This window comes from Passer domesticus, chromosome 1 (genome assembly GCF_036417665.1).
Source record: "Passer domesticus isolate bPasDom1 chromosome 1, bPasDom1.hap1, whole genome shotgun sequence".
Lineage (NCBI taxonomy): Eukaryota > Metazoa > Chordata > Aves > Passeriformes > Passeridae > Passer > Passer domesticus.
In genome coordinates, this window is record NC_087474.1 from 23,525,380 (window position 1) to 23,553,305 (window position 27,926).

Consider the following 27,926-nt stretch of genomic DNA (forward strand, 5'->3'; position numbering starts at 1 on the left):
TCAACATAGGGTGCTGCTGGACCTGCTGGCCCTCCTGGCCCTAGTGGTGAGGAAGGCAAGAGAGGCAGCCCTGGTGAACCTGGCTCTGCTGGTCCCCCAGGCCCTGCTGGTCTGAGAGTAGGTTTTCTTTTCATGTTCCAGACTTAGAAGTAAAAAGGAAAGTGGAAATCAGTCTAGAGTCCCACAGGCAAATTAAATAATTATGAGTAATTAAATTGACATTAATGCTGCTAAGCAGTGATAATTTTCAATTCTGAATCTTTTGATTAGCTGGGACCAAACCCATTTTGGCTTTGCATTAATGCTTGTTTACTCTCTTAGTAAATACTGACTCCCCAAAGTATTTACTGGATTTGATTTATCCAAAGATGGCTTTGATTTATCCACTGCTTAATATTTAGTGAATTATCTTCTGATTATTCTTAAAAGTTTGTGATGGGATTTAACTGCTTAAAACTGGTAACGGGCTTACACATAATAGGGGACAAAAGCTTTCAATTCAGTGTCTTCAAGGATGTCTAGTAAACTTTTCACTGGGTGAGGAAGCCACTCCATGACCTGCAGGAAGCATGTAGCTGTGTGAAGGAAGAGAATTCACAGGAAAGTGATACGAAAAATGGCAGTGCTTCCCCTAGATTTATTTTTTTTTTCCAGAGATAAAGAATTCAGAGTCAGTAACTCTCTACACAGAGAATGGGTGGGGCAGGTTGTGGGATCCTAGCTGCTGGCTAGAGCCATTATTAGTTACAATGAACACTGAAAATTATACAGATTAGAATTTAAAGAAATCTACAGGAAGTGAGAGGGTTTCTTTCACAATACTTATTTACACTGAGGTCTATGTGCTTAAAGCTGCACCTACCTCACATTCAGCAGACCTGGTTGGAAGGATGAAATCTAGTAGGCACTATACACTTCACAGGAAGAGATTTATTTCTTTCCCTGTCTTGATTCATTTTGTGTTGACTTGCAGGGTGTACCTGGATCTCGTGGTCTCCCTGGAGCTGATGGCAGAGCTGGTGTCATGGTAAGACTTTTGTCTGGGTCACTATTTTTTGAACCACCTTTTATATACAGATCTACAATGCTTTTTGCTGCCTCTGCCTAATTTTATTTCTTCCTTTTGGTAGGGACCTGCTGGTAACCGTGGTGCTAGTGGTCCTGTTGGTGCTAAGGGTCCTAATGGTGATGCTGGCCGTCCTGGTGAGCCTGGTCTTATGGGTCCAAGAGTAAGTTCGAACTCTGTGGTGGATTAAGTTTGAACTACATAGGAAGAAAATTACTTACAATTAATGGACAAAGTTATTCAGAAATCCAACTGCAAAAATTCAGCATGTGTTAACCACACATTAGGGCACTTTCACCATTCAACTGAAAAAAACCCCATTGGGAACAATTAAGAAGCATCAGAATGTTTATTAAAATTAGTTAGTTTTGTTAAGATAGCATTTGATGGCCGTGGGATGGAGCACTGTCTTCTTGTACTGGATACTGAATTGACTTCTGTAAGGGGTTTCCACTTGTGATTAGCTACAGAATGTGATCATTATGGTCACAATTAAGGTGTGTGTGTTCTCTTTAATGAACTCAAAGGAAAGCAGATCCTACTAAAATTATGTGAAATGGCTGATCTCAATTACTTCTTTTTTATTTTGCAAATGATTTCACTGAAAACAGCCATTTACTTTTAGTGGTGTGGGCTGCAGTCAGATTATGTTAATCCCATTACATTTATACTCCTTATTCTTTCTCTTCCTACCCTACCCTGTGAAGTCAAAGTTTGCAATGCCCACATATGAGTATTAGACATCTGCAAACCTTGAAACATACTATTCTCGAAAGCAGAGCCTAAATTAGTTTCTATGAGTAAAACAGGTACTTTCCTACACTGATTTTCATCTGGCATGGGAGCACACACCACCAAATTAACAGACAGTGTCCTTCAGGTGGAAATGTGCTAGCATCTACAGTCCTGTTTAAGCAGTGTGCATTGATAACTTGGCACCTCTATGTGTGTGCCTGCATGCATGTAGATAAACTGGTGGTTATATGTTGGGTGAGTAGGTTTCATTGTAAAAACATCAAACTTTTCCTTTCTCAGGGTCTCCCAGGTCAGCCAGGAAGCCCAGGCCCTGCTGGCAAGGAAGGTCCTGTTGTAAGTACCTTGCTTTTTATTCTGTTCCCCCTTTGCATGGGAAAGAATGAAGTACAGTAGTGTAAAGCAGATATCTCAGCACTGAGCTCTAACACAACTGTGTAAAATCAGCAAGATTTTCTATTGTATTACTGGGAAGATCAGTGTGAAGCCTTCCGTTCATTTCTGTGGGTCTCACATCAGGCCTGTGTCCTGGAAGGGGAAGAAGAAATACAGAGTTCTACAAAAAGGAGGAAAAGGGAGGGATGCATGAGCATGCAATGTATCAACAATGGTGAAAAGTTAAATGACATTTGCTTCCTGTCAGTACATATTTCTCCTAAAGCTGAACTCTAATTAAATTACCTCAGCCATTTAATGGAATTATTTCTTTTTCTAGGGTTTCCCTGGAGCAGATGGTAGAGTTGGGCCAATTGGTCCAGCTGGTAATAGAGGTGAGCCTGGCAACATTGGATTCCCTGGACCAAAAGGTCCCACTGTAAGTACAGTACAGAAATTTTCTATTACTATTAAAGTATTTCCAGACTAATCTGTAGGGTCCCAACTCTATCATTAATCTAACACTTCTCCCTATATCCTCCTCATCAGATGGCATCTGCTTACATTCAAGAGTTCTGTTCCAAATTATTTTCCAGTTGTCCAAAATATTATTAAAGAAATGAAAAAGCAGTTTAATTAGCTTAGAGACATTTTGAAATTGAAGTGATTAGAATATTTTATGATTTCAGTATGTGCATTTTATTATTTCTATATATTCACATCTGTAAAAGTTCTGTCAAGTTTGGCCATTAAACCAGTTCCAGAGTACTGTTATTTATTGAGCACTATCCAAAGCTCAGTCAATTTAGAAGAAAAGCTACCAGTGACTTCAGTGGAGTTCTTTACCTGTCCCACAGACACCACAGATAACAATCATGTCCCGGACTCGGGTGTTGCTGTACATACACACACATGCAAACATACAGTGTATTACATAGGATACTACATGGAGTGCCATGAATTACAATCTTAGAAACAAAAAGGCATTAAATTTTGAAAAGACATATATTTTTGAGCTAATCTAAGTGATCCAAAAAGACAGATGGACCTTGTGTGTGTTTTAATTTGGGCTAAAGAAATATTACAGTAAATCTTCTGGCAGTGAGAAGAAGTCTCTGCTTAGTAGTTTAAACTGAATCGAATATGAAGTGTTGGTTAACTTTTATATCTTTTTCTTTCAACTTCAGGGTGAACCTGGCAAACCTGGTGAAAAAGGCAATGTTGGTCTTGCTGGCCCACGGGTACGTGGATATATTTTCTTTTTCATCTTCCAGAGAGAAAAAAGTAGATTTTCCAAACCTCTGTAATAAGATAGCATTGGCTTGTGCAAGTATGACTAGATGATGAAATTAGAAAAGCCCTTAGGAATGCATTATTTTTAGCCTCATGTCAGTGGGGGCTATTACTTAATGGATAAATGAAAACTCCCCTTTTTGGGTATTAGTGGGGTAATTAATTATGGGGTATTATCCTATGAAGAGTCAAAAATAACACTCCCTGTCCTTAAATCTTGTAGCACAGTGTATGGTTTCTAATTCATCCTGTAATTTTCCAACCTTTTACTTGTAGTTGAAACTTGTAATTCTTCCATTTAAGGGACCCAAAAGACAGTGTTGTCTGGGAAAAATGCTATCAGCAAGGCTTCTATATTCTGTAATTCCAAAAGAAGTTTTCTTAAGTATGAATGTGCTGCAATATCTAAATAAATGATGAGAATTTAAAATTTTAAGCATCTTTAGAGAAGTTCTTGCAAGTAAATGGTTAAGTTCAAAATACACAGTCAGAGATGTTTGGTTTTGGCACATAATAATTTAGAGATGTTACTCATATCAAATTAAAGGTTTGATAATAGCTTTCTGCTTGAACATATATAGGGTGCTCCTGGTCCAGAGGGAAACAACGGTGCTCAAGGTCCTCCTGGAGTCACTGTAAGTAACAGCCTCCACACAAATCCAATTTGTGATTTACTTTTCATTAATGGGACTTCCCATTTAAAATCCACTTCCCTGTATTTCTCCTTCCAAGTTAATCGCTTGTTTTTCATTCCACCCAGGGCAACCAAGGTGGAAAGGGTGAAACTGGTCCTGCTGGCCCTCCTGGCTTCCAGGCAAGTAACTGTGAGCTCTGTTCAATCTTATCCATGGTTCCCAAAGCGTGAAGAGCTTCTGCCTTAACTATATTTGCATTCTTATTTCTTTACACTCAGGGTCTGCCAGGTCCCTCGGGTCCTGCTGGAGAGGCTGGCAAACCAGGCGAGAGGGTGAGTGACAGACACAGCATTCCATGGATGGGGCAGGCATTGCATGAGGGCTGTGTTTGCAATGGCACACGTGGTGGAGCAAGAGCCTGTTGAATCTATTTGCCAAAACAAAGCAATCAGGGTAACTTTAAAAGCAATCATGCAAACTTTAACAGTTCCTTTTGCATTGGAATTTGCCTTGTAGTTCCCTTTAAAAAGTTTTGGTATGAAACTGAGCAAAGATAGCCCTTTGCTTTTTGGGCCTTAAGTAGCAATAAAATATGCTTCTTCCCCTAGAAGAGACAGTACATGAAAAATATTTTACTTCACATTTCTTTCAAAATCTTCAAGGTTCAGTCTAGCCTGCACCACTCCATTTTTGCAGCTGATTTCAGGGAATGTACAATGGCATCCATCTGAGGTGGTTCAGTTGCAATTCATGCACAGTTAGTGTGAGATCTACTCTGCAAATTGTGCATCCTTTATGTCAAAATCACCTTTAACATTTATAGTTACATCTCTGTCCCTGTAAAAGAGTTTACATTGCATATACCTGACAAAAGAGCTTGCAATTTAATAGCTAACTCTTCAGATGAAAAAATATTATCTAATGTCTACCTTGAGATACTGTGCAGCTGGAGGAAAAGGGCTTATTTCCATGTATGTAATAGATTGTCTGAAACTTTCCAATATGCTGTTTCAATTTTAGAATTTTCATTTGTTGCTAAGAAACAAAGTACAAGTTAAGCAAGTAAAATAAATTTTAGCTCTATATCTACTCTCTTCTAGGGTCTTCATGGTGAATTTGGTGTCCCTGGCCCTGCTGGCCCAAGAGTGAGTAACTCATTAGAAATCTGGTACAGACTGTCTTAATAATGGGTTCAATAATAATAGTAATTATGTACACTTCCATGTTCCTCAAAGCAAAAAGCTCTTCTCTGTTACAGAATAGTGTATTGCAGCAGACTTACAGGAATGAAGGATAATATTCTCTGCTCTTTGCAGGGGTCAGGGTATTTGAGTTAGGGTTAACACAGATGCCAGTGCTAGTAAACTTCTGTATAAGTATGGATATTGCCCAAATAATGATATCCTGTGTTAACCTTATAATGAGACTGTGGATGATAAAGGACTGCTCCTGCAGTGTTACACTGAGGCCTGATGAATATGAGAGTTTTCATCTGCAGTGCCTGTGCACAGACCTTCTTAGCCTGACCATTTCAGTTTTACAGTTTTACTGGAGGCAGCTCCTACCTCCCCAGTACTGTTTTTGAATAAATAGTGGGCTGAATTCAGAAACCAGAATTGTCATTAGAAGGTATTGCCTCCCACTTCCCTTTAATTCTGAACTGTCAATAGACATCCTCAAAGAGCTTTGTGTGGATGCCTTCCTGCATGGCAGGAGGATCCCATTTATGTAGAGCAAGAAGTAGTTTATAAAGGGCTCAATAAAGTGTTTGCTTTCCAAATTCACCTCTAAAGAGATTGATATTTAACCTACTTCTATTGCTTCTTCTTTTCTTCTGACTTCCAGATTAAATGTGTCCACTGACAAATATTCCCATTCACTCTTACAAGTTATTTCAATCAGTTTAAACAGCACTTTTCTCCCTATGTTTTAATGCCCAGAGTCTGTATCAAAAACCATGTGTGCTCTAAACTATTATTTTGCCATTTCATCCAAACCAAGCTCCCTTTGTCATAGCAGTAACAGTTATTTTCCTCTGCTCTAGCTTGCCCTAAGCATCACTCAGTGTATTTCATCCAGTATTGCAAATTAGGGCTTACTGATGCTTTATACACAAGACTAACATTTTCTAAAAGTAACCCACTGCTTGTGGCAGATCATATTTTCCTTTTACATGTCTGTGTCATATTGTCAGCTATTACCTTTCCCTTTCAGTCATTTTCACCATTGCAACCTCCATTTACAGCAGAATTTGCAGTTCTGATGCCTAAATAAGTGGTGTGGTACTTGCACTCTTGAATTTTATCTCTTTGCTCTGACAGCCATCTAGCAGGTTATTCACTTCTTTCTGTGTAGTCTGCCAATCCTTCTTCCTGTTGACACATGCTTCCTTTGTGATATCTGCATATTTCTTCTTTTTCTGCCTCTTTGTAATTAACAAAATGTATGAAAAAAAAAATTAGGAACATCTCTACAATATCCATTAATCTGTTGCATCATTGGTACTTTCTACTGGTGAGCTATCTCCCCTTAAGTCAGTCCTTTGACCACATTATAGTTCTTCTACAAATTCGAAATTCGCCAGCATAACTAAAAACTCCATTATACCCTATCAGATTATTCACTCATGTCCAGCTTGATTACACTGAGATAACTGGAGATATCTTTAGTAAAACTAGTGTTTCTATCTTTGATAGATCTATTGTGCATTTAAATTGAGTTTCTGGCTACTCCCACATCTCCAGATCTATGATGCAGAATTTAACCTTATACATGTTATAAAGTACAGGTCACATTAGTAGGCTTTAGGTGTTACCTTTATTCTCCTGCCACCAGGAATTTGCCACTGTAAAAATAATTGCTTGCTGATTACTATCCCTTTAATTTCACTAGAATCCATTATTTGTCCTAAAACAGAATCTCCATTTGACAGTAGGATGTCTGATAACAGAACAAGCACAGTAGCCAAAATCCATGTTCAAGAAGTGTTAATACTTTCGTTGTCAGCTGTTGTCATGATGCAAGACTTCATTACTTCATTTTGATAATTTTGTGTCAAAAGCTAGAGCCAGTTCTTATGACCAATTTCGTTAATAGCTGTGCAGTTCTAAATAAAGGTTTGTTCAGATAAAAATGTGCCACGCTGCCATTGCTCCCAGCCAGTGCTTTCAGCTAGAGCGCAATTCACGGGAGCACTCAGATCAGACTGTCTCCTGTAGGGTGAGCGTGGTCCTCCTGGCGAGAGCGGTGCTGTTGGTCCTGCTGGTCCCATTGGAAGCCGTGGTCCCTCTGGCCCACCAGGCCCCGATGGTAACAAGGTATGCCTTTTCCAGCTGCCATTGCCTTACTGTTGAATTCCTGATCAACACAGTCCAAAACCTCTCTCCAAGTGGTGAATTCCATCCCAGCTAGTCCACACTAATGTTAAATGGCTTTATGTTTAGTAATATGGATGATGGGAGGGGAAGTCAGTTTGAATACAGGTTGTCAGCTGGGGATGCTGTTATTCTATTTGGAGACAGGATCTGAGATTCTGACCAAAATTCATGCTGGCTTCTGTTTATACCCACACCTACTTGTACACAGGAAGTTCTTGTCACTAGTTAACAATATTTTCCCCCAAATATTAGGGCAATAATAAGTAGTCATCTAGCAAATGATGATGTTGGCTTGATGCTAAGTCAATCTGGGTCTTAGTTTTCTAGATTTCTATGGCTAGTTTTTCTACATGAGTTTTGTTTGGAAAATGGACCTGAAACCTCAGGAGCCCACAGAATCAGAGTGTTCACATCTAGCATCTTCACTAGCTGGAAAAGTAAAACATGTACAATAGCTCAAGACAAGAATGTTACTACTCACACTGTTTACAACCAAGTAGAATGGTGGGCGGAATAGTAATGATGATTTTGTTCCAAATTGTGTGAGTGACTTGACCCTGACTTACATGCTGTTGCTGCTAGGGTGAGCCTGGCAATGTTGGTGCTGCTGGTGCTCCTGGTCCTGCTGGCCCTGGTGGAATCCCAGGAGAGAGAGGTGTTGCTGGTGTTCCAGGAGGAAAGGGTGAAAAGGTAAGATAGACAACTGGCTTGTTACTGCATGCACAGATTTGAGACTCTAAAATTTCATTAACTTGGAAAAACCTGCATGTTACCCCAATGAGACTCTTATTTACTGTGAAACCATATGACTCAGTGGTCAGCCAGTAGAGGTCTTGCTGGTCTAATGGACTGACTGCCCTTTCTAAGGTGCTATCCTAAAACTTTTTCAAAAACACTATGTATTGACATGCAGATTAATGAAGAACACTAGGCTGTATTAAGAAAAAAAAAAGGAGAACAGAGTGCTGATCTGGTTTCTTGACTCTAGTGATGGTCTGAAAATAACTAATAGTAAATCATGTGGCATTTTATGTTTCCACCCATATGACATCATTTTAATAGCTGTTGTCTTGCTTCATATAGTAGGTATAACATTAATACCTAGAAGAACTTTTACAGGTGGATATCTCTTGACCAAAAGAAAAGAGGTTTTGAAGGGGATTGATATTCATCATTTGTAATATACATGCACATAGTTTTCAATGTCTAATTCCATTCAAAATTCTTGGTACCTGAGAGAAGCCAAGAAGGCTTCCCATGACAGAAGCAGGTTTATTCTGAAAAGCATGCCAGTACCCTTTCCAAACATTCAATTTGCCAGTTAGTACCTACTCAGCAATAAGAACAAAATAATCAACTCTCATTTCTCCAGAAAACCCAGCATAAGGTTTTTGTATGATGTCTAAGTAAAGCACAGATACTCAGCAAACAGCTCAGGACTTCTTTCATATTAACGATTGTGTTTCCTACCAATACAATTTTTCCCACTGTGTGTTCCAGGGTGCCCCAGGTCTGAGAGGTGATACAGGTGCAACAGGAAGAGATGGTGCTCGTGTAAGTGTCTTGTGGTTCTACTCGACTTTACCTCGCTACACCTCAGAACTAAATAACTGAGAAGAAGGTTCAGAACTTGCATTTCCCACTGTATTGCATTAGTGTGGTATCTGCTCATTTTTTATACAAATCAGCATAATTTTGTTGCCCCTCATCTAAGGATGATTTTATTCAGGGGGAGAGAGAGAGAGAATTGATCATTTCTCTTGCCTCGAAGCAGAAAAATCACATGAGCAGAGACATGAGCACAGACATTGCACGGCTGTTCAGTGTGACAGTGTCCTCTTAATTTCATGGGCTCAGCCCAGACAGCAAATTTTAAAGGCAGCCTGCAAAGTTACACAAAAGTATCCTTAATTTGAGATTTCAGGTGTCTTAGAATTCATACTTGGGGAAGGAAAATAAATGAATAGGTTTTGTTTTATAAAATCATATAACCTTTATATTGAGAACATCTGAAAGAAAGCTAGTTACAAACCTTTCTCCAGGGGGAAAGAGAAAGCTTATTTAAAGTAGTTGGTCCTACTTACATTTTGTTTGAAACAGTGTCCTGTCTCTTGGCCTATAGGGTCTGCCTGGTGCTATTGGTGCTCCTGGCCCTGCTGGTGGTGCTGGTGATCGGGTAAGTCTACTCTTTGAATGAAAAAATGCCTTGTTGCTACAGTTTACTCACACATGAATATTAAAGATGAATTCCATAAAAAACAATTCCATCTTTCTAGTTTGCACAAATTCTTTAAGTTTTTCAGATTCGGGAAGCAAGGGCTTTGGGACTATTCAGTGAAGTTTGCCATAGGACCCCAAGACATTTTGTAAAAGGGCAGGGAAGGGGATGCAAATCTACATGGCAGTGGGTTATATCTGGAGAGGATTCTGATTCAGCCATGGGCTGAATTTTTCCCAGCTGAGGTTAAACTCCACAATCCTACTCACACTGTGAGAGGAGGTTTTGATACAATGATGAATAACCACGCGTTAGCTCAGAGTGATACTTCATGCTGTCTGAGAATCATTGGATATTATTAATACAGAGTGGATCAAAACCAGAAGTAGCATCCTCTGTATTGGAGATCCAATGTATCTGTGCCACAGGAGCATTCCTGTTCTGGCTGCAGTTAGGCCATTTCCCAGTGTCAAAGTGTTTTGTCTGTCTTTTAGGGAGAAGGAGGTCCTGCTGGTCCTGCTGGTCCTGCTGGTGCCCGTGGTATCCCTGTAAGTTGTAATTTCTACCATTATTCCTGTGTCAAAGACATGATGTTCAGAAAACTGCTCTTTTAAATATTGTTCTAACCACTCATCTCTTCTTTGTCCTCTCTCTAGGGTGAACGTGGTGAGCCTGGTCCTGTGGGTCCCAGTGGATTTGCTGGACCCCCTGTAAGTTTCGTTTGCACTTTCCTCACATTGATGCCATATCCTTCCTCTATTTCCTCTGCAAGGTTTTCAGTTCCTCATTTTGTCTGTTTTTCTGCCTACAGGGTGCAGCTGGTCAGCCTGGTGCTAAAGGAGAGCGTGGGCCCAAGGGACCTAAGGGTGAAACTGGACCAACAGGTGCCATTGGCCCAATCGGTGCTTCTGGACCACCAGTAAGTGAATTGTGTCCTTGTGAAATGCATAGTTCTCAGCTGTGCCATGCAAGCAATACATTAGTCTGAAAGCCTTGAATTCTGAACAGGTAATGAAAGAAAGAAACAAAACTTCAAGCTAGGCTGTGAGAAAAGTTACCATGCTGATTTTCACACATTATGTAAATTTTATCAATCTATTTATGTGGGCTCAGATCGTGAGTCTGGAACTGAAATGAAGAGAAAACAATAACTAATTTTCAACTTGCTCTGAAGATCAGCAAAATCACTCTATCTTGGACCATTCAGGGGGTGATTGTGGGTAAGTTCTGAGCTGAGGACATTGACACTTTTCTCTCAAAGATGGGATGTGGTGTCACAGTCTGATTTTCAGACTCAGTCATCCAGAAGCATGTGTGCAAATTTGCCTGTGCACCCATTTGCACATGGGCTCTTCGTGTGCTGACACCTTTATAGCCCAAAGTTGTATACCACCTCACATGCATATTACTGGGGAACTGGTTGACATGATGCAAAAAGTCAGACCCACATACTTCAAATACCACAAAATGTTGCAGGACAGCGTGGCTTGGGTTGCTTATTGTATGATTTTAATACCAATACCAGGCTCTTGCACTAAGTGGCTGTATTAGTTACACAGTGCAAACAGAGGATTTGATGATTTTGCCTTGCTTTCACATTTTGACTTCCAGATTTGTTTAGATGGATGTAACATTTGCAAGGAAATTAATCTAAATCATAAATGCATTATGCAACTTTTCTCAAGCCTTATGATACCGATTTAAAATGTGTGTGAGAATTTAATACTCTGTTGTCAGGATAGGCAGCATGGTTTTGGGCCCAGTCCTCTTCTTGGTGTAAAAATCACCCTTAGCTTTCACAGTAGTGAGACTGAGCCCTTATTCTAAATAGAGAGGATTAATTGTCTTTGCTTGACCCATCTCTCTTTTTCAATCTTTCCTACTTAGGGTCCCGCTGGTGCTGCTGGTCCTGCTGGCCCTCGTGGTGATGCTGGTCCTCCTGTAAGTCTTCAGGCTTTTAGTACTGACATTGTTGCTTCTCATCAAGTTTTTGTTTCCTTTAAACCTAATCTTTATTTTCAAATTTGTTTTTAGGGCATGACTGGTTTCCCTGGTGCTGCTGGAAGAGTTGGTCCTCCTGGCCCTGCTGTAAGTAACTAGTAAAGAAATGTAATGGGAGATAAGTCAGAAGCTGCTTTGCTTAGGGATAATCCTAACTTTTGTTTCATTGATTTGAATTGTAATTGCACTGGAATAACCTCAGATCCTTATAGAACTGGATGAGAAAAAAAATCTAATTGTTCAAACTCCCAGAGTACAACCTATGTATTTAATTTGTGAGTTTTTATAATCCATCAAGCATCCCTATGTCTCTTGAAGTACCCAACCATTTCCAAAAATCAATGTTTATTTGCTTTTGTTTAAATCAATGGCTATGCAATTACTCATGATGGAGTGGAATAAGAAGGTCATGTCCAATCTGCAGAAGAATGTTAAGGTTATTGTATGTCTACATTTTCTAAAGTGGTACCTGCCGTTCTAGTGCCTGTCTTGAGCAGGTCAAACTCACTCTGTTTTGGAATGTGAATATTTTTTATTTTTCAGCAAGAAATTCTCATTCTAGATTGACATTTGTAGTCTTTTCTTTTTAAAGGTGTTTCCAACCTTTACCAAAAGGCACTTCGTTTCTTAGATACTCTAGATTTAAATAAATTTGAATTACTGTTATGCAAAGTAAATAATCTTCTTGAATTGGAAGATACTGGGGTTTTTCCTCATGGATTTTATAGTTGCAATTAATGTCTCCAACAAGAGACAGATCTATATTTTCCCATTAAATTTTACCACTTTTAGCTGCCTAGAGTTTAAAAAAAAAGCAGTCAAAAAACCTCTCCACTGCTAACAAAGCAATAGAAGTTGCTGCTTTGGAGCAGCTTATGACCTGTTTATTGCAAGGAACTATTTTTTCACATGGACTTAAAACTAAATTTTATCCCCAGGTCTATATTGTAATGGTATCATATTCATACTCAATCCTAGGGCATCACTGGTCCCCCTGGTCCTCCTGGCCCAGCTGGCAAAGATGGTCCTCGAGGTCTGCGTGGTGATGTTGGACCAGTTGGCCGCACTGGTGAACAAGGTATTGCTGGCCCACCTGGCTTTGCTGGTGAGAAAGGTCCATCTGGAGAGGCTGGTGCTGCTGTAAGTTACTGAGTATCACATCTCATTAAATATGTTTCTCTTCATGAAAATGTTATGGTTTCTGAGATACTTTTAGTGTTTGTGAAGGGCTTTTCTACTTTATCCACAAATTTAGCAAAGCCTTTAAGTAGAAGTTCCACTGACACACAAGAAATTTTTCATAGGCATGCTTGACAAACATGCCATAAAAAGTGAGCCTGATCCCTGTGTCAGGGTTTTCTTTGTCTTTTTCTCATGTGGAGAGCTGTATCTTTCTCTAACTACAGAAGAAATTGATATTTAGTCTGAGAAAAGGAAGCACATCTTCTGTTCTGAAATTGATGCTCATGGATAGAAAAAGAAGGAACCTATGAATGTCCATTTAGAAAAATCTCAATTCATAGCTGCATCAGAAACTCTGATTTGTGAGGATCACAAAGTTAAAGCCCACAGGTTGACTTAGAATTATGCAATAAATTAATTACTTTTGAGTATCTTTAAGATTTCACATCCAGAATTACTGAGGTTCTTTAAAAGTCATACGTGTTTCTGTCTTATTGAAGTAAGCACTTGTGTGAAATACCACAATTTTTACTCAAAAAAAAATTAGAGAAATTTCTTCTTTGATCTGAAAAAATTGTAACCAAGAATGCAATTTTCAGTATCATTGTCTGATGTGTATGTTACATCTATTTTTGTCTATTAATATAAATATTATTCTCTTCATGTCATAGGGTCCTCCTGGTACCCCAGGTCCTCAGGGTATTCTTGGTGCTCCTGGTATCCTTGGTCTGCCTGGCTCTCGGGGAGAACGTGGTCTTCCAGGCATCTCTGGAGCAACAGTGAGTATATGATTAGTTACCTGCTTCAAACAGATAACATGTAATTAAAAAGAAAAAACCCACACACACTTGAGGTCCTGTCTTACGGGAAGCCAGGGAGATGCAGATTATGCTGTTTCCATTGCTGTTGGAAACAAGATATGGACCTACTAGACAAATATCAGTGGAAGAAATTATGGCTTGTTGCAGACAAACCAGAATTATCTGCAGGTGAGCAAATGTCTGAATGTTAAGAGGTTTCTAGTAGTGGCATTTAGAATGAAGACAGCATTTGATATAAATAGGTATGTTTCTTTGTCCTGATTATTTTTTCCTTCCCAAACTCATTGCAGAGAAATGTTGCTCTTAGATAAAGGCTAAAAGTTCTGTAAGACTGGTTTGTGTTGTATTATAATGTCACATTTTGTTACAACTGTTCCTGTATTAGGGTGAACCTGGTCCCCTGGGTGTTTCTGGTCCTCCTGGTGCCCGTGGTCCCTCTGGTCCTGTGGGTTCTCCTGGTCCAAATGGTGCTCCTGGTGAAGCTGGACGTGATGTAAGCTGTCTTTTATCCTCTTCAGATTGCTTTTTCTTCATTCTGATCCAAATACAAATACTCGGAAGAAATGGATGGAACAGAAGGCTGCTCTGCTAGGAAACTTGTGCAATGTCTTCAGAGAAAATTATATCAGGATTTTTATAGACATTCCTATGCCCAACTAGGTGACAGAGTTTTTAAAGCACAAGTTGTGTCTGAAATACATCCTGAAATCACTCTCAAAATCTTTTCACTTCTTACTTACACGCCAGGAAAAATAGAATGGGGAACATATACATCTTTCATGAAAGTATAGAAACTGAAGCCTTATCAGGGAAGTTTATTTGATAACCTGAAGCATAGTTAATACATTGTTAACACAAACCTTGAAGAGACTTTGCAGAATTCAAGGAGAATAGAGAATAGGAGTTTAAAAATCCTGAACTTTGTTTCACTGGAATTTTCTGAAGGAAAATGGGTTTTTTTGGACACAGCCTAAGTGCTGAAGTGAAATTAATATTCACAAAGAAAACCATTTAACCTTGTGAAGTACCACAGCAAATTAATTTAGTTGTGGCTATTTTTTAGGTTCTTTTCCCTCCACTGGGATTTTTCATCTAAAAAGAAAGTCTCAGTTTTAAGAGTCCAAGCTAGTAAAGACCACTGTTGTCTTAGCCTTTTCATTTAGAGAAATGTTGCAAAGCCCAGTAATTTTTTTTCTTTACCAAACTTCTAAAACATTTGAAGACCATTTTAGATTTTCTGAGAACATTAGTACATTTAAGGCATTTGAGAATGGCATGTATGGCAGGGAAAGCATTTTTTCTCTTTAAGATTTATGCTATCCTATCTCATTATCTTCTTACTCTCACTGTAAGCAATTAGATTGAGACACAGTTCTGTGTGAGATGAAAGATGATGGAATTTAGTAATTTTTTTCATGGTATTTTAATAGGGCAATCCTGGAAATGATGGTCCTCCAGGCCGTGATGGTGCTCCTGGTTTCAAGGTAACTTTGCTCCTTTTATTTCATTGTCATGGAAGAAATATTCCAGTATGTGTAAGTCAGTAATAACACAATGTGTCTCCTGTTGCATTCCTTTGTTCCCAGGGTGAGCGTGGTGCTCCTGGTAGTCCTGGTCCCAGCGGTGCTCTGGGTGCTCCTGGTCCTCATGGGCAAGTTGGTCCTTCTGGGAAGCCTGGAAACCGTGGTGAACCTGTAAGTTAATGATATGATGATATACCTTAACTTTCTAGATTAAAGTATAAGAGGACTAAGACTTGTCTATCATATATACAAAGTACTTCCCACCCCTACAATGTATAGATAATTACTTCACTTTCTCCAGAGATGTGTTGAGCATGGAACCTTCATTAGAGCAATATGCAGCAGTGACATGTATTCTCTATTCTTGTTTCAGGGCCCCGCTGGTGCTGTCGGTCCTGCTGGTGCTTTTGGTCCAAGAGGTCTTGCTGTAAGTCTGATTTCTAAATACATTACCACATTGATACAAGAAGAGAAAACATGCTTTATCGATAAGGACTCTCATAACTGTGATCAAGAGGCCCAAAAAGTAATGCTAAAGGACCTGAAAATATTTAGGAATTTAGAATCTCAGTTAGCATTCTCTTTTGTGGGATCAATCCTTAAGCTTTTAGGATTTGCACTCTTCCTGTGTGTTTTAAGGGGATGTCCATCATATACATTGGGATATGACTTAATGTAGAATATTTACACTTAATTCTTGCTTTGACAGGAGTATGTTCTCGAAGCTTTCTAATTTATTCCTTTGACACCTCTATCCCTTCCTAGGGCCCACAAGGTCCACGTGGTGAGAAAGGTCTGCCTGGTGATAAGGGGCCTAGAGGTCTGCCTGGCTTGAAGGGACACAATGGATTGCAGGGTCTTCCTGGTCTTGCTGTAAGTAAATGATTTTTAGGGTTTTGAATATAAAGAGTAAAAAAAACAAAATAAGGTCACACTAGCAAGGAACTACATATGCACAATACAGTATGTTAATACCACTTACTCCACTCTACAGCAACTTTCAAATGGAGAGCCATAAATAATCTCTTTAACATTCAATGGTTTTTGTACAAAACTGAAGATTCTGGTGTTGGCATTAGAACTGTGACTACCAGTAGTTCCCTTGAAGCTCAATTGCATTTGGCTAACAAAAAATTAAAAAATCTTCTGCCTTTGTTTTAGTATTATTTCTTACTTTGGCCAGAAATGATAAAATTTTTATCTCAGAAAAGCTGAAGTAATTTTTGGATTTTCTTCCCTTTAAATTTGGGTATCAACTGTGGGAATTCTGACTTTTATTTTAAAGCCTTCTCTGAAGATCAGAAGAAACAATATAAAGAATTTTACCTTCTCTCCTCTTTTCCCAAAACAAGTATTTTATACCCCCAACTCCACTAATAAATGTCACTAGCCCTGGATTCCCATTCTCTGAATCGAGATACACATTACATACAATTCTCTCTTGAATCAAGCAAACACAAACATGTTCCACTGCTCTTTTTTTGAAGACTGTATATCTTTCCCAATAGGGCCAACATGGTGATCAAGGTCCTCCTGGTAACACTGGCCCTGCTGGCCCACGGGTAAGTGAATTTCAGAATATGTTCAAATACCTCCCATTCTCTTTGTGCAATATATATGTATGCTCCCATCCATATGAATCCCTATTTGTAGCATCTTTAATGTCATTTAAACTGTTCAAATTTCCATTTAGGGTCCACCTGGTCCTTCTGGTCCTCCTGGTAAAGACGGTCGCAATGGTCTCCCTGGACCTATTGGCCCTGCTGGTGTGCGTGGCTCTCATGGTAGCCAAGGTCCTGCTGTGAGTATACCCTTTTTTTTTTGTTGATTTAACACATTTATGTTCTACTATAAGCCTAGTAATTACATCACTTCAGAAGCTTAATAACGCACATGGTTTTGTTTCTTAAAAAAAAGATATGTAATATTAGGGAAATGTTTAACAGACCTAAACAAAAAGGTTTTCTTCACTCCTTATGGCAGGAGTGCAAATGCACAAAGGAGATGTGGTAGTCCTGCACTGTGCATCTTCCACTGCTTCAACCCATAGCAGTCACCACAGGGCAAGCCTGTGTGTGCTGCCTCCGATGAGAGCTGAGGGTGCCAGGAGTTAACTAGGAGTATGTGTGTGTGGAAGCATTTCACTAAAAGCACCATATCTCCAACAGAATGCTTTTTGTCTTCTGCTTTTGAAAAACTTCAGGGTCCTCCTGGCCCTCCTGGTCCCCCTGGCCCCCCTGGTCCCAATGGTGGTGGATACGAAGTTGGCTTTGATGCAGAATACTACCGGGCTGATCAGCCTGCTCTTAGACCCAAGGATTATGAAGTTGATGCCACTCTGAAAACACTGAACAACCAAATTGAGACCCTGCTGACCCCAGAAGGCTCCAGAAAGAACCCAGCTCGCACCTGCCGTGACCTCAGACTTAGCCACCCAGAATGGAGCAGCGGTATGTTAGTGCCAGATGTTTGCCCTCTCTGGCTCAGGGAGCACTTCCAGGGCATTAGCTTTCTTCAGTGAACGGTATCCTTGGCCAGGTAGCAAAAATACTAAATGACCAATGAAGAAGTTCTTTCTGCCTCCACTGAAAATAGATACAGTTACATCTTGAAAACTCTTTGTAGCTATTGCTACATTCTTGCAATAATTTTCCAAAATAACACAAAAATATTTAACCCTTGCTTTTAAGTACAGTTTCTTATACATTAACAATCCAAAATATCTGTATCCCACTTATCACCTTAATAATCCCCCTGTTTTGATATTTATGGCCTGAGTTCCTGTGTAAGAGAAGTGAATATAAGCTGTATGCAAAGTCTATGCAGAGTGAACCATGATTTACATTTTTTCCCTCAATGGCAGGCTTCTACTGGATTGACCCCAACCAAGGCTGCACTGCAGATGCCATTAGAGTATACTGTGATTTTTCCAATGGTGAGACTTGCATCTATGCCAACCCCGACAACATTCCTGCTAAGAACTGGTACATCAGCAAGAATCCCAAGGACAAGAAGCAGCACATATGGTTTGGTGAAACTATCAATGGTGGCAGCCAGGTAAGTGATGTATGGCAGGGTGATTGTTTCCTGCAGCACTGTCTGAAGAGTTCTCAGTTCAGTGACTTTCAGAAGCAAGCAGATAAATTATGTTCTTAGGAGAGAAATATGAAAAAGCCAGCTACCTTTTACTTCAAGGGCATAGAGCTCTGATTCTGATTTAGATGAGTTTGTTTGTATTGTTCTAACTTTTCTTGATGTCTGCAAATGATCAATTCAGCCTGACTGTTATTGCTAAGGGAAGCCTGGACTGCAATATGGTACATATAATGACATCTACCAATTTTTTCCCAAAAATGTCTGAAAAATTAAGGAAAACATCATCTTTTTAATTGATATTTTTTATACAACACTATTCCTGGAAAGATATTTATATTACACATCACAGATTCTGAGTGCGTGCCACCGTAACATTGAAAATTGTTGATGTAAGTGAAAACAAGGACTACTACTTGCATGTTAGACACTGTCCCAGCAAATCGCAAATACATCACTTTTGTTCAGCTAAGGAGATTTAATTACTTAATTCTTAAATTAAATTGAGTTAATATTGTGATGAAGTGTCTAAAATGAGATTTAATCACATTGGATCAGAACAGTCTAGGGTCCTGTTTCTTAGAGGGGCAAAAAGTAGATGCTGTAAAAAAAAAGAGCAAAATAAAAAACATTTGTACCATCCACAGACACTAGTGTATTAAAAAAATTCAAAACTCTATCAAAAAAGGTTTCACAGTTTTATTGAGACAGGCATTGTTTGTGTGTAGCTGTGGGAACAGTAGATTATCTTCCTTGAACTTACCTGATCTTGTCTCTGAAACCATATAAACGGCTAACACCATACTTTGGAACAGAACTCTACAGTTCAACTACATCCACTCATGTCTGGTTGTCAGTCTACCTCCTGCTACTTCTATTTTGTGTTCTTTAGCTCTGGGGTGGCAATAGAAAAGTGATTGCAGACTGGGGATTATTTTTTTTAAAGCTGTCATGGTTTAAGCTCAGATAGAAATTAGGTACCATTCCCACTTGCTCAACTCCCGCTCCTTTCCCCCCAGTACACCCTAGTAGAAGGGGGAGGAGAATCAAAGTAAAGCTGGCATGTTGCAATAAAAACACTTTAATATTTGAAAAGAAAATATAGTAACAATGGTAAATAATAATGATAATAAAAAGGAAAACAATAGGTGATGCAAAATGTCATTGCTAACCACCTGCCAGACACCCCTCCTTCCTGAACCCAGACTGGCTGTCTTTTTGAGTTACTTCATCCCAGTTTATATACTGAGCATTATTTTTATGATGTTGAATATTCATTTGGTCAGCCCAGGTCACCTGTCCCAGCTATGCTCCCTGCCAGTTTCTTTTGCACACTTCCTCACTGGCAGAGCATGAGACAAAAAAAAAGAAAAAAAAAAAAAAAAAAGAAAGAAAAAAAGAAAGAAAAAAAAAGAAAAAAAAAAGTAGTCCTTGACTTAGCAAAAATCCGAAACATCAGTGTGTTTTCAACACCATTCCAAATCCAAATGCAAACTGCATCATCAACTGAGAAGAAATTAACTCTACCCTAGTTAAAACCAGGACACCAGAGCAGCTATCACTCATTTTCATTACAAACATCCTCCTTTCCCCCACAATACAACTGACTGGGTTCCTCTCTGTTTTTCAGTTTGAATACAATAGTGAAGGAGTGACCTCCAAGGATATGGCCACCCAACTCGCCTTCATGCGTCTGCTGGCCAACCATGCCTCCCAGAACATCACCTACCACTGCAAGAACAGCATTGCCTACATGGATGCAGAAACTGGCAACCTTAAGAAAGCTGTTGTGCTGCAGGGATCCAACGACGTTGAGCTACGAGCTGAAGGCAACAGCAGATTCACTTTCAGTGTTCTCGAGGATGGCTGCTCTGTAAGTAACACAGAAACCATGGGCGTGGTGACTGCCCAGGCCTAAGTATATGATCAGGGATAGAGTTGTGCTTTAAATGAGAATTAGATTATTGGTCAAACCAGCAAAATTTTGCCTGGTGAAGATACATAGCCTACCAACACAACCATGACAGATCCTTAACAAGTGGGAAGGAAAAGGTTACAAAAAAAAAATCCTACCTTGTATTGTACATGTGGCCAAAAAAAGTTTTCAGAGGGACTAGGTCCAAATTCTGAGTAAACAGAAGATTGATAAGAAAACAATGCACATGCTATAGAAGGGGCAGGATCTTTAAGTCCGTAGCAATCAGGCAGAGTTCTCTTAGAATCTAACATCATTTTGAATAGTAGGGTAGTTCGCATACAGCATCACATGTGATTTGCAAACAATACAAGCAAAATTAATATGAAATTATTTCAGGAATTATCCATTCAGGTAAAACAATTCTAATACTGTGAATGATGCGATAACAATTGCAATGAATCTTCTCTTACAGAGAAAGAACAACGAGTGGGGCAAAACAATCATTGAATACAGAACAAACAAGCCATCCCGCTTGCCCATCCTTGACATTGCACCTTTGGATATTGGCGGCGCTGACCAAGAATTCGGTTTGGACATTGGCCCAGTCTGTTTTAAATGAATGAACTAAAATTAACTTAAAGCCTCTCCCAAATTATTCTCTTGTCATTTCTTTTTATAATGAAAGCTGACTCCTTCCATTTCTTCTGTTCATCTACTTGCTTAAACTCTGGGCGAAAGAGAAGGAGAAGAATTGATTGGAGCATTGTGCAATGAAATTTAATACAGCCCCAAATGGACTTGGAAGTCATTCAAGATTTAACACCTTGTTTTGGGAAATGTCAACCTTTGTAAAGAAAAAAAAAACAAAATAAAAAGTCATGAAAGTTTGCACCACTTGTGGCCTTTGAATATCTTCCACAGAGGAAGTTTAAATCCATGACTTCCAAAGGTTTAAACTACCTCATACATTAAATCAAGAGTGATCCACATCTTTTGTAGGAACTTCTCCATATGATCTGAGGTACTTTCAATTCCACTCAAAAGACAGTGGTGCTAATTGCATAATTACAGAGTATCTTTCCAATACTTGAACTTTGATGGTGCTAGTAGCATTTAAAATATTGCTTCTCTGTTTCTTTGAAGTCTGTCTTAAAACTTAGGACGTCCTGTCTCACCCACAGCTTAAGCATGTGGATAATTTTTCTTCCTCTTCATTTTCTTCCTCCGAAATCAGGTGTTCCCACTTTCAAATTTCATTTCAATCTGCTCCTATGGGTAAAAAAAGGTCATCATTTCTCAAAAAAAAGAAAGAAAATGTATTTTGTATATGTGAGATGTTTAAATAAATTGTGAAAAAAAATTAAATAAAGCATGTCCAGTGTTCCAAAAGAAACTATTTAATGAATTACTTGCTTAGATGCATTGGAGATTCTCAGACCAAGATTTTAGCACATTGCTATAAAACATTTTGTTACAGCCTCAAAAGGTTGCCTACAACTCTCTTAAGGGTGTGATTGTCTACTTGACTCTTCATTTCAACACTACCTTTTGAGAAGTTCTCAAGAAACTCACTCAGTAATTCTGTGTCTCATAGTATGCCAAGTTCAGGAGCAGAAATAATTCCATCCTTTTGTCCAACTACTAAGTAGGATTAGTGGCTGCAAGAAGGATCATCATCTCACTTAAAGGTGGAAGGAAAATGAAGCTTCACTCTTTCACTTGAGGACAGAAAGCTCCTGGCAGTTGATAGAGCTGTGCTGGCTGATGCTTTGCTGTAATCAGCAGAACCATGCCTGTGCACTTCAGAAAAGAGGTGCAGAAGTCTATGCCAAGAACCTCAAATTTATTTGTTTTGTCAGGAAGGTCAGTGTTAGGCCCTTACAGTTTGTTCAATTGTGTGTGGGACACAGAACCATATGCTTTTGCTAGCCTTAATAATTTCCTGTCACACAAACCACCATGAGAAGCAAAGACTTCTTTTCTGAGACCTTTTAGAAGACTGCTGAAAATCCTAAATGAACTGCAATTCCAACAGCCATGTTTTTGTAGTTGGGAAGGTGCTTGAGAGAACCAACAGTGGACCATGAAGACAACAGCAAAAGCATGCAAGGCATGAGGTGAGATGGCCAGGCAGAACCCCCAAAGAGTGGCAGGAAGAAAATATGCAGAATAAAGTCCCTGTAACCTGAAGAAAGCACAACTCTAAAGATTAGCAGCTGAGAGTCTGAAGGCAGCTCCAGATGGTGCAAGGGGAAATAAGCACTAAAATCTGTTTCTAACGACACTTTTTTTTGTTCTTGCTTGCAATTAACTGATTAAGGAAAATAGGGCAAATATCAAAACATGATCTTGGATGCAGCTGCCATGTGCCTGCAGCTGTGTGCTGAATTAGTAAAAATGGGAATTTCCATTATGAAATATAACCCATTTTTTCTCCACTGAGTAAAACATACTGTAGGTAAATACCTGCATTTACTCATTGGACCATGATGATTCTTAAAATATTATAAGCATTTTCTTACATTTCAAAACAAGCTTGTTGTTGTAAAAACAGTAATTCGATATTTGAAAACAGCAAATACTTTGTTTCTTCATCTAAAAGATGGGAAGTTCCTACAAGGACTGAAAAGCTAAAATTTCATCCCTTGGGTTATGCAATTCACTAGAAGGTATGCAAAGGTTATTGCTAGGATAGGGAGGTAGTCCTTTGTTGCCTGGAGAGAAAAAAAATCCCAAAGCGCAGCTAAAGGAACACTTGAGTTTAGAAAGGAAACTGCACCTAACAAACACTGTCTCCTTTTGTTGTCTTCTGATTCCTCCTTTTCTCTCTGTGATCCATTCCATGGCATGTCCTTCTAGGCAGAGAACACTTTCTTTCTATCAGCTCACTGATAATATCCAAATTATGTGTTTTCAGATCTTTGCTCAAAAAACAACCTCATCTGGAAATTAAACCTGAAAAAATACATAGTATTTACCTCACAAATTCCAGCCTCATTAGCACTGGACAGATATTCAGTCTGCCTTGCACGTTTTCAGCTTATCAGAACTTATTGCATGATCAAGTATTTTGCTTATGCTACGTAAAATATTGAAGAAATGTCTTTCAAAGATCATAGCTGCAAATAAGAAATAAAGGGCAGATAGGGCAGAGAGTTAATATTGTCCAGTTTGGGGAATATAAGATGTTGAATAAACTTCTGGTGATCTTTATTATTTTTTTGAATACTCTGCCTCCCTATAAACATTATCTTTGGAGAATTTCATTATCAGCAGTAATACATCTAGAACATCAGCATAAATTAGCTGAAACTATAGATTAATGTTTACATTTGTAGCAGGAAATAATCTTGGAAGGAAAGGAAAGCAGCTGGAGTAACTAAGTGAAAGGCAAAGTTTGCAGCAAGCACTGGCTGTACTGCACCAGAACAGAACTGCTGGGGAAGCTCTGAAGAGCTGGGTGGAGAGACAACTGACGTGACACAACAGTGCAAACCAAAGTACTGCAGCATTCAGACCATTTCCCTCCCTGGAATCTGCAGGGCTGATGACCCTCACCTGTGTGATCAATATATATTCTGTCTATCAGCTTCTCTAACACCATCCCCCCCAGAGATGGACAGAGATTAAAAGGCTCCTGTCAGTATGTGCTTCAAATTGTATCTAAGCTGACTTCTGATGTCTCCAGTGCAAATATTCCTTTTTGTATCCATGTAGTTTCCTGTTACAGCAGGCTCAGCTGGCAGCACATTGGGCTCTCTGTTGCATGTGCTTTTGCATTAATATGGCCTAAGTAAAAACTAGAGGCAAGGAGAACACCATCAGTGGGACCAACATTGAGCAAAAAGAAACTCAAACCATGTAGCACAGTTCTAGAAGGGGCAGTTGTAACTGCACAGCCCCGTAGGGAGAAACACTAGCCACTGCCAATTTTCTTCAGTATCTGAGTTTATCAGTCTAAAATATGAACACTGTGCTCCAGACAAACATTCTTTAGTACAGGTGAGTGACAAAACAACATTAACAGACAACATATCTACACTTCCACCACTCAGGTTTAAGTCAAAGCTTTTGACATGACTTTTGATTCATTTTCTTCTAGTGATTTCCTAGAATCTGCCTTCCTACCACCCTCTTGATGCAGTGTTTTACTGTATTAGAATCATGTATCCAATTCCAATGAGACATTAGCAAGCTTAAATAAAGCTATTAGACATGCAAACAGAAGTAACCCCTAATTCATTTCATTTTAATCGTGCCTCATTCTGAGCTCATTAGAAATCCAGATTTTTCTATAGGGCTCTCCTATGAATCTCAGCTGCATAATGAATGCAATCTACAGTGCATAAACAAAGAAATTAGTCCATGTCTGTATTCTAAGGCTGGAATACATTTGTCCTTTCCTGGAAAACATGTGGTTGGATATTACATGAGCAAAATTTCCTACACATGAATCCATGCTTATAGATACACTCCAACAACTCAGGAAATTATTATTTTCATTACGGCAAATATAATTATCAAAACAAACCAATATATCATTTAAATATTATTTTGAACACAAGCATTTGAAATACATAAAATAAATTCCAATTATTATCAATATCTTACTGTGTTCGAGCTACAGAAATTGGACCTTCTGGTGAAATGACACTTTTCCCAAATGCCAATTCTGAGGACACAGTCAAACAGCAGAGCAGTTCTCCACCATTGTCATAGGCGTTGTGCACCCCCTACTGCCTCACATACTAATTACCAGCCCCTCAAGACCTTTTCTAGGGTTTCTATTCCCAAATTCACTGTCATTCACAGAATCACAAAATATTCTGAGTTGGTGGGGATCGACAAGGATCCAACTCTTACATAAATGGCCCATAGAGGTACCAAACCCACAACCATGGTGTTATTGGCACCATGCTCTAAGCAACTGAGCTAATCTCAGGATTGTTGCTGTCATCATCTTCCGTGCCAAGACTATTCTATAGGCTACTTCTCCAAAACATCAGCATCAGAACTCACCCTAAATATGCACTAACATATGAGAAGAACACTTATCCAAACAGGAAAGCTCTTGGAGCAAACTGCAGGCTCACTCAGGGCACAAAAAAAGACAATAATTAACTTTACTCTTTATTTAGTTGTTAGATTCTGTCAATCTGAAATTATCTTCTCTATATAGCAGTGTAAAGGACAGGGTTTATTCTTCATTAAATCTTTCCTCCATAATGACTGTCAGTTTTTCTGTTTTATCCAAAGAGATTTACCACTACTTTTTGGTTAAGGTATTTAACATCTCCCAGTATTGTCTCTACAACACTGTGACAGGAGGAGTCACCCAAACACAGTCTGACTTAATTTGGTAAAAATGCTTTTCATTACTGTTTCTAGTTAATAATGAGCTACCTTCTAATTTATTTTCATTTTTCAGCATTTAACAGGGAATAAGACTAATTCCTCAGTTTGAAAGAACATCCATTGCTATTATGGCTGTCTGTACCTGCCTCTATACCACATTTGCTTTACCACCGTCATCTCAATTCCTACAGGAGCTGCCCATAGCCAAAATTATTTGTTCTCCAGATTCTGCAATGAGATCCAAAGGACCTCTGTTTATTCTTCTCAGGAACAGCAGAGAGCAAACCACACCCATGGAGAGCACCTGCCTCACAGTAGACAAAAAGTAGAATTACAGTTTTACTTCATTTCTCTAATCTACTTTAATTCTCATATAGATACAAGAGATGCATTAGGTACAATACATACAGACAGATACAAGAAGTCCTTTGAACTTTTTCAGTTCCATATGTGATTCTGGAGTACAGTTTCACTTTATTTCATATAGTTCCCGTAACTCTCAATTAGTAGTCTCCAGTTTACTGGAGAGATTAAGAGCTAAGGTTAACAATTAACCCTGTGCAGGATGAGCTGGTGGTTTGTACCTACAGGTGACAGTGTCCTTGTCTGGGTCCAGGTGAGAGGAACCAGCATTTCGTCTCCCTCCTCCAGTGCTGGGATGCCCCCAGCTTCTTTGGGAGTATGAGCCCCTCGATTCTCCTGGGGATTCAGGAACTACATTCCTACCCCCAGCTCACCTCCCTCCCACAAGTTAACCATTACATATGTATTTTGACAAGCACATCCAAGAGTAAACAATAGTAATTCTAACACTTTGTTCACGTTTAAGGCAGTGTTTCTCTGGCCCTATATGCAATGATATTACCATCTGCATAGCTTTTACTGTTGTCTGTACATCAGAATCTTGTAATAAGATTGTCTGTACATCAGAATCTTGTAATAAGACTTGTGTATGCATTCCAGGCATGACACGCTGAAAATAAAATTATGGCCCAAGGACTGACCCATAGATTAACAGTTTCTCTCACACTTTCTTTCTTGGTCCATAGCACTGTTCTTGTATTCTACTTATTCTCTGCTGCAGAAGCTTAGTCTAAAAATCCATTCTCTATGTTAACTCTACATAAATACTGTGGAAATTTCATATGAACAACTCAGTAGCTGTTTTCTATGGGCTTTGAACAACTCCTTTACCTCTTTGCCACTCACATGAAAATGCACCGCTCAGACACACTGTGGAGACTACTTGACTTGATTTCTACTCACTCCTTCATCTGTTTTTTAGTATGGCTATGAAGTTTAATAGATTTTTTTTTTTGCTAAACTCACAGCCTTTTACAACCTGAAACTAAAATTTAGGACAGCATGCCTTTTAAATAAATATAAATTTTTAATTTGCTATCTGATATCATCTGGACCTAGTATGTTGAAAACCAACTGGGATTTTTATTCCATTTCCAAATTGCTTTGCATGTATCAGGAAAACAGGTCTGTGGAAAGAGAGCTCTGTGAGAGAAGCGCAGGCTCATGAAATAGAATCATAGAATCATTGAATTTTAAAGGATAGGAGTGAACCTAAAAGTTCATCTAGTCTTGACCACCCCTGGCAGGGGCTCCTCCTACTATACCATATTGTTCTAGGCCTTACCCAACTTGGCTTTGAACGTGGCCAGAGTTGGAGTATCCAGAGTCTTCCTGAGCAACGTGTTTCAATGTCTAACTACCCTCAAAGTAAAAATTTCTTCCTAATACCTAACCTAAATTCTCCCTCTTTCAATTTATACCCATTACTCCTTGTCCTATCACTACAGACCCTGAAAAAGAGTCCACAAGAAAGCTGCTGAAGGATAATGGGCTCCAGTGGTTTCACTGCATATGGATTTCTTCTGATTTTGGGCTTTAGAGAAAGCCATACACTATTAGTAAAAACTTTCAGTTCAAGTATTTTTAAAGCATAAGAAAAAACAACGCATCAAAGAATTAGATCTACCTGCCAGTCATCTGAGCAATTATTAAAGTGTGCTGTGCACAAGAGATTTAAAGCCAGAAGCAAAAAACAATAGCTCTCCTATGGATTCCAACTCACCAGTTACACAAAATTGCTGGAAATGGCACTACTATTCAGTTACATGTTAATTACAAAATCACAAATCTTTGCTAAACCTTAGGTGCATAGAAGCCCATGTTGATATTTTGTATATATATGTTTACATTTCAACATCAAAAAATAACACGGATCCTTTACAGCTCACAAACAACACAACAGAGCTCCATACAGACAAACAAATATGACAGAATAGGGAACATTGCAATATT

At 39.0% G+C, this 27,926-nt stretch overlaps 1 protein-coding gene across 1 annotated transcript in view; it reads left to right on the top strand.

Annotated features, from left to right (window-relative positions):
- The window catches only part of COL1A2 (collagen type I alpha 2 chain), a 38,486-nt gene extending 17,340 nt beyond the window's left edge, over positions 1-21,146 (top strand). The window contains exons 21-52 of the mRNA XM_064410406.1: positions 10-117; positions 974-1,027; positions 1,131-1,229; positions 2,102-2,155; positions 2,535-2,633; positions 3,382-3,435; positions 4,069-4,122; positions 4,248-4,301; positions 4,401-4,454; positions 5,223-5,267; positions 7,341-7,439; positions 8,082-8,189; positions 9,000-9,053; positions 9,622-9,675; positions 10,212-10,265; positions 10,374-10,427; positions 10,529-10,636; positions 11,605-11,658; positions 11,752-11,805; positions 12,697-12,858; positions 13,572-13,679; positions 14,107-14,214; positions 15,152-15,205; positions 15,308-15,415; positions 15,618-15,671; positions 16,010-16,117; positions 16,753-16,806; positions 16,938-17,045; positions 17,448-17,694; positions 18,108-18,301; positions 19,968-20,210; positions 20,728-21,146. Of these exons, the coding sequence (XP_064266476.1) occupies positions 10-117; positions 974-1,027; positions 1,131-1,229; positions 2,102-2,155; positions 2,535-2,633; positions 3,382-3,435; positions 4,069-4,122; positions 4,248-4,301; positions 4,401-4,454; positions 5,223-5,267; positions 7,341-7,439; positions 8,082-8,189; positions 9,000-9,053; positions 9,622-9,675; positions 10,212-10,265; positions 10,374-10,427; positions 10,529-10,636; positions 11,605-11,658; positions 11,752-11,805; positions 12,697-12,858; positions 13,572-13,679; positions 14,107-14,214; positions 15,152-15,205; positions 15,308-15,415; positions 15,618-15,671; positions 16,010-16,117; positions 16,753-16,806; positions 16,938-17,045; positions 17,448-17,694; positions 18,108-18,301; positions 19,968-20,210; positions 20,728-20,874 (3,009 nt within the window). The 3' untranslated portion in view covers positions 20,875-21,146. The remainder of the gene's footprint in view (positions 1-9; positions 118-973; positions 1,028-1,130; positions 1,230-2,101; positions 2,156-2,534; positions 2,634-3,381; positions 3,436-4,068; positions 4,123-4,247; positions 4,302-4,400; positions 4,455-5,222; positions 5,268-7,340; positions 7,440-8,081; positions 8,190-8,999; positions 9,054-9,621; positions 9,676-10,211; positions 10,266-10,373; positions 10,428-10,528; positions 10,637-11,604; positions 11,659-11,751; positions 11,806-12,696; positions 12,859-13,571; positions 13,680-14,106; positions 14,215-15,151; positions 15,206-15,307; positions 15,416-15,617; positions 15,672-16,009; positions 16,118-16,752; positions 16,807-16,937; positions 17,046-17,447; positions 17,695-18,107; positions 18,302-19,967; positions 20,211-20,727) is intronic.
- The last annotated feature ends 6,780 nt before the right edge of the window (positions 21,147-27,926 follow it).